General features: G+C 49.8%; 1 protein-coding gene across 1 annotated transcript in view; it reads right to left on the bottom strand.

The window, feature by feature from the left end:
• LOC144719020 (calcium uptake protein 3, mitochondrial-like) overlaps window positions 1-14769 on the bottom strand; it is a 32763-nt gene extending 17994 nt beyond the window's left edge. Inside the window, exons 1-2 of the mRNA XM_078594737.1 lie at window positions 14376-14769; window positions 288-432 (exon numbers count right to left, since the gene is read on the bottom strand). Of these exons, the coding sequence (XP_078450863.1) occupies window positions 288-432; window positions 14376-14603 (373 nt within the window). The 5' untranslated portion in view covers window positions 14604-14769. The remainder of the gene's footprint in view (window positions 1-287; window positions 433-14375) is intronic.
• Between the last annotated feature and the right edge of the window lie 2725 nt (window positions 14770-17494).

Below are 17494 nucleotides of genomic sequence, written 5' to 3'. Positions count from 1 at the left end.
ACTGATGGTGCTCAGTTGTAGTTGTGGCAGTGGTTGTGGCTATGGTGCTTGTGGTGGTGGTTGTGGCTGTGGTTTTGGCTGTGGTGGTAGTTATGGTGGTCGCGATTGTTATGGTTGTGGTGGTTTTGGCTGTGGTGGAGGTTGTGGTTGTAGTGGTTGTGATGGCTGTGGTGGTTTTGGCTGTGGTGGTTTTGGCTGCGGTGGTTTTGGCTGCGGTGGTGATTTTGGTTGTGGTGGTGGTTTTGGCTGTGGTGCTTGTGGTGGTGCTTGTGGTGGTGGCGGCTCACTGGCTGTGTCGGAGGTCACCGAGTCGAGGAAGTCCAGGGGGGTCATGTACATCTGCTCCCCCAGCTGCAGTGAAGCAAACTCCAAGAAGCGCATCTCGGGCGGAGAGGGGCCCACACTCACGGGGGCCGACGCCACCAGCCCATGCTGCACAACCACACAACTGCGTTAGCTACAGGAACCATCAACACATAACCACAACCACAATGGGGTAACCACAATCACAATGGGGCAGCCACGGTGGCGAGATGTTAACTCCCTCGCCTGGTATACAGGAGGTCCGTGGGTTCGATCCCGACCCCGACGCCTGTATATTTAGAGTTTGCATGTTCTCCCAATGGTCACGTGGGGTTTTCTCCGGGTCCTCTGGTTTTTCCCTCCACATTTAGAATCAACATGAGTTTAGACTATTTGGTTGCAAAAAATGTCCACGTGACAAGCCACTTCGTTGAGCTATCATTTGTTGCCAGGACGTTTCTGAAAATGAACTATATATCTCAGTGGGCTTTGCCTGGTAAAATAAAAAAGAAATATGGTCACGGTCAAACACGGTCAGATGATAAAGCAAATGAAAAAAGATTGAAAAGTGTGCCAAGAAGCACGGAGAAGTGCACGCTTGAAATTATACCGAGATGCAGGATCAGGAACGCTTGGATGAACGAACATACGCAAGTTCGAGGGCTCACACGGACTTGCTAAAAAAACTAAGTGGGTGGACTTGGGCAGGGGCCAGAGGTCGCAACCGGGTACCCGATACCCGTACCCTACCCGATACCTGGCTACCCGTACCCGGCTAGGTACGGGTACGGGTACCCGTTTGCGACCCTGGTGCGGCCGGGTACGGGTACGGGTAGGCCGTAAGTCACTGGTGAGTAACCGTTTGTCACTCATTTCGGGTAGCGTACGGGTAGCGTACGGGTCCCCTTACCCGGCAGGGTACGGGTATCCATTTGCGACCCTGGTGCGGCCGGGTACGGGTACGGGTAATGAATCAAAACCCGTTTGCGACCTCTGGCAGGGGCACCTTGCTCGCCGGGACGATGGCCGGAGGTCGAGACTAACGATGGAATGGCAGCCAAAGGAAGGAACGTGCCCCGAGAGATGGTGCAGTCAGAGTGGAAGGGACGAGATCAGCTCGTGTACAGGTGCCAATGTGGACTGTGTGCACGGTGGGGAGCGGTGGTGCAGCGGTTAGCGCACTGTGCTATGAACCCGGCGACGTGAGTTCGATTCCCGCTCGCGGCCAAGACCAGTGACAATGATCTGAACCGATCCCGGGTCTCCCCTAGGTCGACTCAGCCTCAAATGAGTACCTAGTGTGATGTGAAAACATCGCCACTGGGGAGACAAATGCGGCTGGGTGTGGTGCTGGCCACCCACCCCCTGGTGTGCTGTTTCCGGCCTTCATAGGTGCTCGCAAACAGCACTTGCTTGCCCCAACATTCTGTTTGGGCTATACAGGGAATCTTTGTCTTTATATGCAAGGCAAGATCATGAGAGACGGCTTGGGGAGGCCTTCATCCAGCAGCGGATAGAGCATGGCCAATGATGACAACAAGGGCGAAACGTCGCGAACACGTTGTGCTGGCGATTTGCTGCGCCCTTGGTGACGGGGGAAACATGGGACGCATTTTTGGCAAAAAAAATCGGACAAAAGATTAAAAGTTTCGTCAACAGCGCGTGAATTGGGCTTGTTGCCTCTCGACGCTCAGGCGAGCAGTTCGTAAATTACGAAGTGGTGATAAATCCCACAATTCCTATGGTGTGGTGAGTCCAACTGTAGGGGAGAGGTGGAGGGGAGGAAACCCCTACCGGTAGGTCTCAAAAATGCAGTGCTAATTTCCTCGACTCGAGTGAAATGACGGCCTCAGATTTCCCCGGAGCTGGATTTGAACGCACAAACATTTTTGATTGTGAGCCGTCTCCACCGCGATTCCGCCAACCAGGACTCTAAAGACTTGGAGGGAGTGCGGCGAGAAGTGGTTTTGGGGGGAGAGACGCACGCACGCTCGCCTCTTCCTCCTCCCTCAACGCATTAATCAGAGCGGCGCTACGGTGAATCCAACACATTCCAAAGTGCCCCACACTCACTCCTCACATATTGTATATACGTACGTGCAGTGTATATACATTCATTCATACTTAGAAGTTCAACATACATACGTCTGATTTGGTATGTGTGCAATAATTAATAATTACAAGTGTTATTATTACACCATTATTAGACACACATGCGAAGCTAATGATTGAGACATCGTTCCTTGATTGAGGCATTTCATTTTTACGCAAGCGTTTAGTAAATAGGTCGCGCTAATTTTGTTCCAACAGCTGGTCCCCGCTTCTTTGATGATGTCCACAGTTACTCCATCTGGTCCAGCAGGTGTTAACTTTTTTTCTTTTCTTAGCACTGCGAAAAGCAGATTTCACTTCTCCCAAGTGTCAGCTGTGCATCAACGATCGTGACATTTTGAACGGCGTGAGCACAAGGGGGCATACAGGGCCTACCACCACTTCACCGCGCACGGTCCACGACCACATGCGAGCCATTCTCCTCGATTTACCCGGGAGGTTAAAACCAAACCCACTCAGACACATGACGAAACGACATTGCCCCTTTTTTATTGGGGCGATACGGGTACGATAAAAAAAGCAAATTAATCGTCATGAGCCCTACCATGTTCAAAACGGCTCGCAAATTATATTTACACGTCGCCGTAGTCATATTAGCCGCACGAAACCGGTTCTAGAGGGGAATAATTTTCAAGCTGGAGAAATCTGTAAACATAGGTTGCCCCCGAATTACTTTTCGCTTTATCACCGAATCAGATGTGGCAAAGTTAACTACAGGTCCGATCGGCCCTCACTAATGAATCGGTTTACAACCTCCTGGCGGTGCAAGGCGTTCGTAAATATGTCAGTCAGAGCAAGGCGCAAGTGATGTGACAGCGAGCATGTGTCAGTCAAAGGCAGATGTTAGCAATTTGTGAGTGTACGAGCCAAGCGTCAGTGTTCAACCGTGAGCATGGGATGTGATCCCAAGGACGGCGAGCGAGTCGGCGGGTGCACTTGGTGCGAGGCGTGCGTGAGTTTGAAGTGCGAGCCATGGGCCGGTGTAAGCGTCTGTGGGCCAGGCGGTCACCATGGCATTCGCTCCCTCCCTCTCTCTCTCTCGCACGCACGCACGCATACTTATGCACACACCCGCGTGCGCGTTCCACATGCCGCCCTTTATGTGGAGCTGCGTTTCAACTTTAATTCAATTTCACTCGATTGTCTTTTATTTGGGAAACTTTTTTTTTCTTTGCCGCCGACAAATTCCATGAAAACTTTACGTGCGTGCGCGTTGGCATTCACAAGCATGTAACGGCGAGCGTGCCCGATGCGTGTGTACTGTGCGTGTGTGTACCTGTTTGTGTGGGGAGTGGTGGCTCAGCGGTTGGCACACTGCACGACAAACCCCGACGACAAGATTAATTCGCGCTCGAGGCCAACATGGGTGACGATTATCTGAAGCGGTCCAGCTGGGCCTCCCCTAGGTCGACTCAGCCTTTAACGAGTAGCTGGTGTGGTGTGTGAACATCAGTGCTGGGGAGACAAAGGCGACTGGCCATGGTGCTGGCCACACCACCTTCTTCAATACGGTTCTCGCCTTAACAAAAGTTGAAGGTCAAATGAGTCGGTGGTGGGAATTCCTCGTTCCTACGGCAGGGGCGAATCTATCCAGAATCAGAATCTTTATTGAGACTGGAGGAATCCAATGAGCCATGAAGCTCTTTTTCACAAATATCCAGTAGGGGTGGATCAGAAAAAAAGTACAAATGGCACAAGTACATCATTTCCATAGAACTTGCACTGTGGACTTCCCCAAAAAGTGGTACTCATTTTATCGGACCTGGGAGAGGGGGGGGAATGGGCTGAGTCAACCACCCACCAACAAACATTTCAAATCACAACCTACCAATTGCGAGCCACTTGCTCTGACCGCTGAACCCCCTCGCCTTAATGGGCGCTCACCAACAGCACGGATCTTTGTCCCCGTGTGTGTCAGTGAGTAAATTCACCTGTAGCTGCGTACCTGTGTTATCTGTGTGTGCGTGCGCACGCGCTCGCGTGACGTCCCCGCAGCCAAGAAAAAATTGTTTAAAAAATGTTAAATATTCAACTTGAAAACAAGTATTCATGGGTAAAATAAGATAAGACACCATGCTGCGGCATGATTCATAAACTACACACGAATGCGTTAGGCAGGAGTGAGCATTCCGTTAACCTCAAGGTGTGTGCATGGATATGTGCCACGTGTGCATCAGTGTGTGTGGGGAGCGGAGATGTTGCGGTTAACGCTACGAACCCAGCAAGTCAAGTTCGATTCCCGGCCACGGCAAACATCAGTGGTGACATCAGAACCAGTCCTGGGCCTCACCGAGGTCGAGTAGCCCATGCGTTGTGTGTCATTATCAGTACTGGGGAGACAAAGGCTGCCGGGCATGGCACTGGCCATGCTGCCCCCTCATGTGCCACATCAATATAAAGTCTGTAGATGTATACATATACATACGTAGGTGAACAATGTGGATACATGCATATGTGTAGCAAAGTCCATTCGTGTGCATGTGCGTGTGTGTGTACATGGGGAGCGGTCGTGTAGCGATTAGCGCGCTGCGTTATGAACCTGACGAACCAAGTTCGATTCCCGCTCACGGCCAACGCCAGTGACGATTATCGGAACCGTATACGGGCCTCATCTAGATCGACTCAGCTGAAGATGAGTACTTGGTGCAGTGTGCAAAAATCACCACTGGGGAGACAAAGGCCGCGTGGTGTTGGCCACCCACCCCCTCGTGTGCAGTGCCGGCCTTCATAGGTGCTTGCTCGCTAACAGCATTTGCGCGAACAGTATGTTAAGGCTATACGGGGGATCTTTGTCTGTGTACATGTGTTGCTAGGTTGCTCTGTAGTGGTTTCCCCTTGGTCACGATTCACCGGTGACCATTCCGTTTCTTAACCTTGCCCGGAACTCTCCTCGAGTGACACAACCTACAGTTGTTACCTGGTGCAGGGGTGTTGTGTTTAGCAATGGGGGAGACAAAGGCAGCTGGCGGTGTCGCTGGTCACACTGCATCGTTTTAATAGGTGCTCACTAACACCACCAGCCACTTCGGTCAAAAGGCCGAACGGGGGCGGGGGGAGCTTTGTGCCTGTGTACGTATGAGTACGTGCGTGTGTTACAAGTGTTACTCAAGTGAGCGTGTCTGCGTGTCTGTGTAAGTCTGCGTGTATGCACGCACGTTACATTGAAGGGAATGTTTTTGGCCGGCCCATCGCAAACTTTAAATAGTTGAAATTTTAGAATTTAATAAATAAAGTAGACGCACGCAACCCATGTCAGAAGACACATGCAATCCGTCTGTGAGAATGTGTGTACGTGTGTATGTATGTGTGTGCACACGTGTGTCTGTGGGGAGCGGTGGAGGTGCTGTTAGCGTGCCGCGCTATGAACCTGGCGACGCGAGTTCTATTCCCGTTCACGGCCAACACCAGTGGTGATTATCTCAACTGGTCCTGGGCCTCCACTCGGTCAACTCAGCCTCAAATAAGTACCTGGTGCGGTGTGTAAATATCGACACGTGCGTGGTTTTTGCCACCCACCCTCTCGTGTGCCGTGCCGGTCTTCAGAGGTGCTCGCTAACAGCACCTGCGCCAAAAGTCTGTAAGGTTATACGGAGATCTTTGTCTTTGTGTGTGTATATGTAGGCACGTGAGAACTATATGAAACAGGGTGCAGTGTCCCCCAGGCCTCCTCAAGTTTTTCCGCGTCCATATACGTGCGTCTATTCTAAATGATACCAATGCCCTCTACCTAGGAAGAACTCACTGAATCTTAACACTTTTTTCTCAAGAGGGTCCTTGCATCAGGCTGGTTGGCCAATACTATTGATGAGTGTTTGGCATGTGGGAAGGAAACCACAGAACCTATACTTAGTCCATGAGCCCAGATCAGAGAGTTGGTACCGCTTCACATAGTATAAATCTGATGGTTACAATTTCTTAATGTGGCCAAGAACAGTGAATTGTGATAACCACTTGAAATTCATGGGTTATTAAGAAATTCACCCGGATTAGCCGCGTACATAAATTGGCACGATGAAAGCTTTGCTACCTCAGGTGGCGCCGATATTTGCTCTGGCCCACGGACTGCCAGAGAACGTATGTCTGTTGAACCTCTTTCACACCGTACATTGCCAACCGTGCCAATTGCACATGGGAGGGAGGGGGTCACCAATCAGAGCTGCGCACTAACGGATCCACGATATCCATTGCTGTACTGCGATTGCCTTGCCAAACTGCAGCCTAAGCCCATGACATCAAGCAATTCCCAGGCAGCCTCACATTCAAGTACTAGCTAGGCTCAAACCTTGCTTATTTTCAGAGATCGGATGAGATTGGGCACATTCAGGGTGTTCTGGTCAAAGTCACATAAACGTACGACATTAAAAAAATATACGCATACTGTAATAGCGTCCAAAAAAAGCCAATACAATCACAAACTGCAAAGACACATGCCCCCACACACACACACCTTCATGAACACGCAGATTCCCATGAGTCAGGAGAAACTTATTCAGGAAGAGTGATGTTTGCAAGCACCTATGCAGGCGAGCACTGTAAATGAGGGGATGATGGTGATGGTTACCTGCCTTCCAGTCCCTACAGCACTGATGATGCCATCTGTCACTTCTGACGTGTGGCCAAAAATGTAACCAAGATCGCGTGGCAACGGAGTGGTGAGGTCGCTATTTGGCATTTAACATCGCGAATCGATTATTCGGTTGAAAACGATTCTTGCATACGTGCGTTAAATTAAGTGACTTGTGCAATTTAAACGCAAGTGTTAAATTTGGACTAACGGAGCAAAAAAAACTCATGAGATATGACAGCAAAATACGAAGCCATACAAGCTACTGTATTGAAGATCATGAAAAACAAGGCAACATTAACCTGATTTTTAAATGACCACGAATGGTGACAATTTATTGCAAACACCCCAAAACACACACTGGCATGTGTTCACAACAAACGAAAGTGCTGTTAGCGAGCACCTGTTAAGATCAGCACTATGGACGAGTTGGTCGTGTGGTGAGCACCACCGCCGGTCACCTTTGTCTCCCCAGTGCTTATAATGATGCACAAAATAAATGCCTCCTCCACTGTAATTTTCTCTCCCGATAAAAATAACCTTTTTTCACAACCCACCTTCCAAATGGCCTTCTGGGACTCCATCAGATCAGTAGCATTGGTTCAACACAAGCAAACTCTAGGTCGGGTTTGACATTCTGTGTCTCATCAAAAGAGCCAGGTTTGCTTGCCTATAAACTACCCAATGTTTATAGGCTTGATCCGTTCCGTAAGAAATTGGCCCTAGGCAGGTACACTTGAAAGCCAAGTCAATCTAGGTGAGGCCTGAGATTCTTTCAGATAGCATGTGCTACCGATCTTGAACATGGCTGGAAATTGAACTGAAGCATCGCAGTGCAGTGCCCTAATCACTGCACCACCACTCCCCATAGACACACATAGTTACAAATATCTCCCTCTAGCCATACCGACTGTTGAGAAGAGTGCAGTTAATGAGCACCTATTACCGCCGACACGGCACACGAGAGCACAACGTGGCCGGCACTGTGCGTGGTGCCTTTGTTTCTCGAGTACTGATGTTTACATACTGCAGCAAGTACTCATGTGATGCTGAGTCGACCTACATGAGGCCTGGGACTGGTTTAAATATTTGTCACTTGTCCACAGCCAGGGATAAAACTGTGATCACCAGGTTCGAAGTGCAGCGTGCAAACCACTGCTCCCCAAAGACATACTAACACACACACATACGCACACACTTACCCCCTCCCGATCAAAACTAGAGGAATGCAGGGTTACCCCCCGAATTTGGTGGAGGGGGGAGGCAGTTGAGGGGGTCCGTGCCTGGGATTCCTGGCTCTTAGGCCCAGTGCCCAACACACGCACCTGTGTGCGTGTACGCGTGGGTGTGTGTGTGTATGTGCACAAACCAACAAGTGTGCCGGGCACATCTGATGTGCTCCTGCAGGAGTAAGCAGGTGTGTTTTATGAGCGCCTAAGGTGGCAATGGAAAGGTTGAGCACACATTTTAACATTGGTCACACTTGAACATTGTGGCGGAACCCCGGAGTCCTGAATAGACGGAAGTCAAAATCGTAATTAACGTATTTATTTTTGGCGACTCCGTCCCACTGCGCACATGAACGCCGCGACCCACCTGGTGCGGATCATTCTGTTGTCGTGTTGTGTCCAAGCGCAGCAGCGAGGACAAATGCGCAGAAGAGCTGAACAAGCGAATGCACTCCATGCTCGGGTATGGGCAGGATCACAAGTCTTATCCAAAGCTGCTCAAACTGCCGACACGACTTAGGTCCTTTATTTGTCACCACGGTATGCACAATACAGTGAAACTGCTCTCTTATCTTCATTATTATTTGTGACCTACCAATGTCTGCAGCCAGGATCAATCGATGACAATCCTATTACCTGCAGATATTTAACAGATGAGATGCGTTGCACCATCAATTCCTCCTGTTTGATAATACTTCTCTTGTCCGTATGCATCTGTTCAGATAGGTATTTTTTTGCGGTTAAGCCATAGTCCCCACATACCGCTCGTATCAATGCGGATAAGAGGAGCGGCGACCCACTACTCTGTAGAGTGACATTGGTATAAACGCTTGTTACAATATTAAACAGCGCATTGAAAACGCGTGCTATTTTATGTACCGTTTACAAAGTGTGTTCACAAATCCATACTGAGAAACACGATGATTGACAGAGGAGTGTAAATTGTTTTTTCGACAGTGTATTTAAATATAGGTACTGCAGGTAAGAAGTTTCTCAGTTTTAAAGGCGGCATAGTTTAACAAGACAACACTTGCCACCATCCTTCAAACCCATTGGTGAAAAAGAGCAAAGTTTTTGTTTACATTATAATATAATGTTTACGTGAGAGCCGGGGGCTTATGGGACCCCGGGGTCCCGCCATAACGTTCACTAAATCTTTAATCTAAAGACATTAAGCGGGGTTGAGTGAGGATAGTGCTTGGATGGGTAACCAAAATTAATACAAACAACAGATGTTGTAGACTGCTGCCGAACTACGTCATCAGAGTGCACTGCAGCAACATTAATTGTTCTACTGGAATATCTTCTGCCTGTATCAGTGTTCTTCATTAATGTTCAAAGGGGGGGGGGCACTTCCGCCGATAAGACGTGTGAGGGCCGCCACAGATTTGAAACCATTGGGTTTGACAGCACGATGATAGGGGTTCATCTTCTTGGTTCTTTCGGTAAAGTCACGTAGAAGGGAAATAATAAAATAATAAAAATAAAACATATTTTATTATGTTTTATTTTTTATTATTAATATAATGTTTTATTTTATTTATTTTATTATTTCCCTTCTACATGACTTTACCGAAAAAACCAAGAAGATGAATCCCTACAGTGACGAAAGCTTTAAATCGAGATGATGGGGGTGTTTCCACATTTGTGTATTGTCGGGGGCCACACGTCAGGGGCCGCACTAAAGGCCACCAGGGGCTGCAAGTGGACCGCGGGCCTTGCAATGAAGAACACTGGTCTGTATTATAATCAGGAGATTGTCTAATAAGCTAGAGAATACGGTAATTCCCATGACAACCTCACTGAATCCTACCAATTCTTTTTCAGTAAGGTCCCTGCAAATGGGATGTTTGCTCAACTCCGATAACGAGCGATTGGCTTCATATGGAAGGAAATCGGAGAACCCCAAATAAACCCATGTACACGACAGTGAAACCACTCAAAGCTCCACACAGATTGAAGAATCCGTTGCTGTGCTGCCATCACATGGTCACCTCTAAATGCACACCTGGGAGGTCGTAGTTATTTTCGGAGAGACATTAATACAATTTAGTTGCAAGTACAAACTTGAAATGTCATATTTGTGTTTTGACAGCTGTGGAACACCACGGTCTGTGTTTTTAAAAGAAGTCAGGAGTCGTTTTTTTTGCAGCTTGCACTTTACTGCAAACCATATGCTTTGGTTCATACACGAGTACACGTATAGCACCTGTTATAAATCAACGGCTGGATGACAGCCTCCACAGACTCTATGGGTCGGAACTGTTATTTGACCATACTTCACCGCACTTGTCAGAGCAGGTTGGTGAAGGCGGGGAACAGAGTTAGTGAACATAAAAGAACAGTACAACCATAGATTTGCTGCACTGTCAAATGATGTCCACCACATAGCCCCATAAGCCCTGTGGAAACCTGTTTGTGCGTGGTAGTCACCAACCCAATCGCTATCCAGGCTCAACTCTCCTTAACCTTGGAGATATGTACGGGATGGGATTATTTGGTCATTGGCTTTGGTTGATGATAATAAATTATAACGCCTTGGGGAGATCATTGGGCGGCTGAATGGGATGTGAACCATGGCGCCCCGAGGTAAAGGGTCCAGTGGTGAGCACACCAACTACTTGACCAAACAGCTTGTCACGCCGCTCGAAGGTGGAGCTGGCGGATCGTAAATCGGAGAGAGTTGCGAATTCATATCCTGGTCGGGCCTTGACTCAAGCCCATCATTCCTCCGGGGTCCAAAAATATATATATAAGTACTACTTTTTGGTGGACATTAACAGTAATTGTCTTATGGATTAACTCACTGCCCACCATAGCAAGGTGGAATTTCCATCAATGGCTCCAGACTATAAACAGGAAATGAGCACCGGCCTCAATGCTCATTTGAATAAGAAATAACTCTGACCTTGATGCCCTCAATGAACTTGATATACTCACGAGTCGTTCATAAAGTCGTGGCTATGATTGTAACAAGAGGTCGGAGGGACTTTTAAAAATAACTCCATAACCAGATGCGCCCCGGGGTTCCGCGTTATGACCCGGCATCTCGGCACGCAACGGGCTTGCTTATGGGCACCTCTGTTTAGTAAACATGCCTGCAGCTCGCTCACTCACTCCACTAGCCACTGTTACCGTATTCGCCAGATTAGAAGATGCCCCGGAAAATAAGACACACTGAAAAACGTGTGCCCCACCACCCCCGCTGCCAAAAAACTTACCCAAATCTGGTCACATTCACAAACGCCTACTGGATTATAAGACGCACCTCCAAAAAATGTTTCTTTAAAATACAGCGGCTACATCTTATACTCCAGAGATTACTAAAGATGAATAATATTCTAACATGTACAGAACTGCTGGATGACTGCCCACACCGTGTGGGTCAAGGGTCTTACTTGACTCAAGTATATGTCACGACACTGGTCAGTGTAGGATTAGTGAAGGGAGGGAACATAGACAATGGATTTTGCTGCCCTATGAGATATTAACTACCTCGCCTGGTATACAGGAGGTCGTGAGTTTCATCCAGACCCTGACGATTGTATATTTGGAAACCTGGATTATGGATGATTTTTTGTCACGAAACCCTACGTGTTAAACTGTATATTTGGAGTTTGCGTGTCTCTTTCCCGATAGCTGCATGGATTTTTGACCAGGTCCTGCGGCTTTTCCCTCAATATTTAGAATCAACGTGCATTTTGAGTGTGTGGCTGCGAGAAATTTCCACGTGATAAGCCACTTCGTGAAGCTATCATTTGTGGCCAGGTCGCTTCTGAAAAAAGCTCTATAGCTCAGGGTGCCTGACATGGTAAAATAAAATATAGTTTGGAGTTTAAATAGTTGAGTTTAGACAAGTCAAGTTAAGTTTTGTTTCTTACACACATGGTGCATTTCTGGTACAAAATCTGCCACTCAAATCGCCATCATATTCATACTCAATGATAAATATAGAAAATTCTATACAATGATGAATATACTATAACACCTATTCGACGTATCATGGAGGTGGTCTATCCAAGCACCATATAGGGACAACTCTGCTAAGCTCCTGAGATCTGACCAGATTGGTGCTTAATTCCGGGCGGTTTGCTCATAGGTTATTTAAACACAAACTCTATTTTTAGACTCTGTTTATTAAAATGAAGCGTGATTATTTCCCAAGCCTCGTCTCGGCTTTATTTTGTTAGCAGAATCCCTTTTGAACGCAATTGTGTGCTCATCTGCGCCGTTGGCATGAGATGCAGCAGCGGCAGCACACACGTGCTCATCTCTCGCAGAGAGCGGCCTGCGGAAGTTGATATTACAGAGCTGCCTGGGAGATCCAAAACCAAGTTACTCTGTCCATCACGCAGTCAAGGGGCTGCGCAGCACTTTCACACTCGCTTTGTCACGCTCCTCGCACCACGGTTCAAACATATATTTTAATCGTCAGAGCTGGAATGTAAACAAAGTACTTGGTGCATAACCAAGTGTAACGTAACGGGATTTTTTTTGTGCGTGCAGTCGTTGGTGAACGGTCCGAGACCATACGTTCCTGCACCTTTCGACGAGCACGATTGGCTACGTACGGTGCGAAAGAAGTTCAACGTACGTACAACTCCCTAGATTTGACGATCCGGTTTCATCACAGGTGGCTTGCCTGAATTCGAACCAGGGTCCGCACAGCGCTCTGGGCTCCGAGCCTAGCTGGACACCATCACCCCCCCCCCCCCTCATCACACATCCCCCCCCCCATCACACATCACCCCCCCATCACACATCACCCCCCCCCCATCACACATCACCCCCCCCCATCACACCCCCCCCCCCATCACACATCCCTCCCCCATCACACATCACCCCCCCCATCACACATCACCCCCCCCCATCACACCCCCCCCCCCATCACACATCCCTCCCCCATCACACATCACCCCCCCCCATCACACATCACCCCCCCATCACACATCACCCCCCCATCACACATCACCCCCCCATCACACATCACCAGCCCCCCTCCCATCACACACACCCCTCCCCATCACACATCACCCCCCATCACACATCACCCCCCCCCCCATCACACATCAACCCCCATCACACACCACCCCCCCCATCACACATCACACACCCCCCCCATCACACATCACACACCCCCCCCATCACACATCCCCCCCCATCCAACATCCCCCCCCCCCCCATCACACATTACACCCCATCACACATCACCCCCCATCACACATCACCTCCCCCCCATCACACATCACCCCCCCCATCACACATCACCCACCCCCATCACACATCACCCCCCCCAATCACACATCACCCCCCCCCCCCATCACACATCCCCCCCCATCACACATCCCCCCCATCACACACCCCCCCCCCATCACACCCCCCCCATCACACATCCCCCCCCCCCATCACACCCCCCCCATCACACCCCCCCCATCACACCCCCCCCATCACACATCACCCCCCCCATCACACATCACCCCCCCCCCATCACACATCACCCCCCCATCACACATCACCCCCCCCCCATCACACATCACCCCCCCCCCCATCACACATCACCCCCCCCCCCCATCACACATCCCTCCCCCATCACACATCCCTCCCCCATCACACATCCCCCCCCCCATCACCCCCCCCATCACACATCCCCCCCCCCATCACACATCCCCCCCCCCCCATCACACATCCCCCCCCCATTAACATCACCCCCCCCATCACACATCACCCCCCCATCACAGATCCCCCCATCACACATCCCCCCCCATCACACATCACCCCCCCCCATCACACATCACCCCCACCATCACACATCACCCCCCCCATCACAGATCCCCCCCATCACACATCCCCCCCCCCCCATCACACATCCCCCCGCATCACACATCCCCCCCCCATCACACATCCCCCCCCCCATCACACATCACCACCCCCTCATCACACATCACCCCCCCATCACACATCCCCCCCCCATCACAACTCACCCCCCCCCATCACTTCAAATTCACCCCCCCCATGCTCACATTACCACACCAACAACCAACAACCGCCGGCCCCCGACATTCGCCCCTAACTGACTGACGGAGCCATCGCCACCCTGTGCCAGGCTAGGTCCACTTACAAAGCGCATCCCCCCCACCCCCCTCCACCACCCACCACCACCACCTCACCGCCTGCAAAGCCGCGTCCGCCTCTGGCCCCGTCATGAGGCCTCGCCTCGCCGTCTCCACCGTGCCGGCTCCCAGCGCCCCCAGGGCCCACAGGGCCGCTCCGCCTCGCGCCCGCCGCAGCGACGGCAGAGGAGGCCTCGGCGCCAGGGAGCAGCCCGCGGGAGGCGGCAGCCTGCCCCGAGCAGCCGCCAGCAGCCCCAGCGCGCGTCTCCACCACACGCCCGCCATGGTTCCACCTCGGGGTTGGTCGACTCTTCCGTCTTCTCGCGGATCAACACCGAAAACAATCTTCCGTTTTGGGCAGAGATCTTCCTGTTGGGGCGGTGGGGGGGGGGTTGTTTCGGTTGGGCAACGGTCTGCTTCCGTATATAGAAGAGGTCTTCCGTATCCGGAAGGGATCGTCCGTATATGGAAGATATCTTCCGTATATAGAAGCGATCTTCCGTATATAGAAGAGGTCTTCCGTATACGGAAGGAATCTTCTGTATATAGAAGAGAACTTCCGTATATAGAAGAGAACTTCCGTATATAGAAGATATATTCCGTACATGGAAGAGATCTTCCGTATATAGAAGAGGTCTTCCGTATACGGAAGATATCTTCCGGAAGACCGGCGAGTTAAGTCACTGTGGGAAAAACTTTATACTGGTAGGGACCCACCTGGTTCTACCAGCCCACAGGGGATTATTGTGTCCGTCCGTCATGCAGGGAGGGGCTGGGTGGGGAGGGGCTGGGTGGGGGGTGGGAGGGGTTGGGCTGGGTGGGGAGGGGCTGGTCACCCCGTGGTGCCCTTATAAAGATCAACGTTTAACCTACTCACGCCGGCTTGTGCCCGCCCTCACAGTCGGGCATATTTGCGGAATACACCACGCCGCGTTGACTCTGGCCATTGACCGAGCAACCCAACGTTCCTACCAGCTCCCTCCGCAGGAGGAATGTGTTTTGGAGCTTTCGTGCCTGCAAGAATTACTCCCCTGTGTGCCTATGAGTGCGTCTCTCTCACTGTGTCTCTGTGTTATCTCTCTCTGCTTGTGTGTCTATGTGTCTCCGTGTCTGTATTTTGTCTCTCAAATTTAGCAGTCTTTGGAAGAACGTAATCAACCAGGTGGGGTGTTGACTGTTATGTTAGCCGACTCCCTGTGTTGTATTGCATTACATTTCCAAGTTTACTAGGTTCTGTTTTTTCTTTCATTTGTACCTGATGATGATTGCTTGTGTTGCAATCGAAACGTCGTATGCGATTATTTAATTTATTATTTTCTCTTTCACTGTGGGAGGTTTCTGTTTGCGTGTGTGCGCGTGTGGTTTTTTTGCAATATTTAGCTGTCTTTTCTTGGATTTCCTGTTTGCAAATAGTCACTTTAAGATGTTTTCTTGTTCATGTTTTTTTGTTTGTTGCGGTTGCACCCGATTCAAGAGCCGAATGGCTCACAGGGCTATACCTAATAAATGAAATTGAAAAACTGAAAACTGAAACCCGAAACGCCACCTGCTTGCCGAGTCTGGCCCGAGCCTTCGACCACTTCACGCGGCAGCCTCGAAGTGCGCCCCGACCTGGCAACGGTCGCCATGGTGGAAATCGCCGTCACTTCGTGTGCGAATGGCGGGTTGTGTAGGTTGAGATTGGTCTTACAAGGTAGCGAGGCTTTATAAAGCGTAAGAGGGTTGGGGTGCGACCTTCCGGTAGACTTCTTCAGCTTCTGGAAGATGGGGGGGGGGGGTGAAACCTGATCAGTATTCAGAAATGAGAATATTTTATGTATACTGCAAGGAGGAATCCGATGAGCTATAAAGCTCCCAGTAGGGGCGGGTAAGAACATTACAACAACAAACAAACAAAAAATACGATAGTAGTGCAAAGTGCAAGAAAGGTAAACAAAATCGCCCAAACGCAAACAAATACAACTAAACCATCCCCATCCTACCAGGCAAAAGTCCACCGATGTATTAACTTTTTATCTTTCAGAAGCGACCTCGCCACAAATGATAGCTCAACAAAGTGGCCCATTATCTGGACATTTATAGCCACCAAAATAATATAAATAATCTCAATGCATTCGTCATAAGTGCCCTGGCATTAAAATGGAATATACTGTGTATATATAATAGGCGGCGTTTCGGGCAATGACCCTTCTGCATAACATATAGGGGACTCGAGAGATGGACTGAATAATAGTTGGAGACTGCACCCTGCATTACACACACCATGCATCAAATGTGTGTGTTTTTTTGTATGAATGTAACCCAGTAAACATGGAACGTCGGGCGAACATTGGTCCCAACGGTTCCAATAACATGCCGACGTTGGCCCAACGTATGTTTAAAACCAAAAGTACAGGACCAAAAAATTGACAAGTGCGCAAAGGAGCGCGGCAAAGAGACGCATGCTCGGAATGACATTGAGAGACAGAACGTAAGAACCATGTGGATTCAAGAGCATGGCAGTAAGGTGGCTTGGTACACGTCATGGTAGAAGGGACGTGATAGCCGACGGTCAGCAATAATCACGGAGCGGGCAGCCAAGGAGTGGAAGCGTCCGAGAAAACGTGCAACGGAGGAGAAGGAGCGATGGAATCAGTGTGCAGGCGCTAGGTGGATTATTAAATTTCAGGATGGTGAGAGGTGGTGGGGGCTTGGGGAGGCCTTCATCCAGCAGCGGATTGACCATGGTTGATCAGAAAGAGCTATGAAGCTCTTTTTTGTCCAGTATGGGCGGGTCAGCAAGTCCATGATGAGGTGCAGGCACTGGACATTCATAATTATTAGCAGCGTCTCTTGTGCTCGACTCGTACGTGCGGTAACAATTGTTTACGAGTGATGTTCTTCATCATCATCATCCACTCGCTCTCCCAAGCCATCGGTCGCGTGATGTAACAATCCATCTAGCTTCTGCACACGAGCTGATTTCATCGCTTCATCTCCACGGTGGACGACTTCCGGTCGTGTTCTCTCCTCCGACTGCCACTCCGATTAAGCACGGTTGGCTACGTACGGTGCGAATCTATTAAGTTAACCGTTTGGTAATTTTTTTTATAATAATGCTCGTAATTCGTCAGGAGAAATAACATTCATCCCACGTGCAAATACCGAGCAATGAGCTAAAGAGACGAACGTGTCAG

Source organism: Lampetra planeri, chromosome 5 (assembly GCF_965212315.1).
Source record: "Lampetra planeri chromosome 5, kcLamPlan1.2.h2, whole genome shotgun sequence".
NCBI classification, from domain to species: Eukaryota; Metazoa; Chordata; class Hyperoartia; order Petromyzontiformes; family Petromyzontidae; genus Lampetra; species Lampetra planeri.
This window is presented reverse-complemented; position numbering and strand designations above follow the sequence as displayed.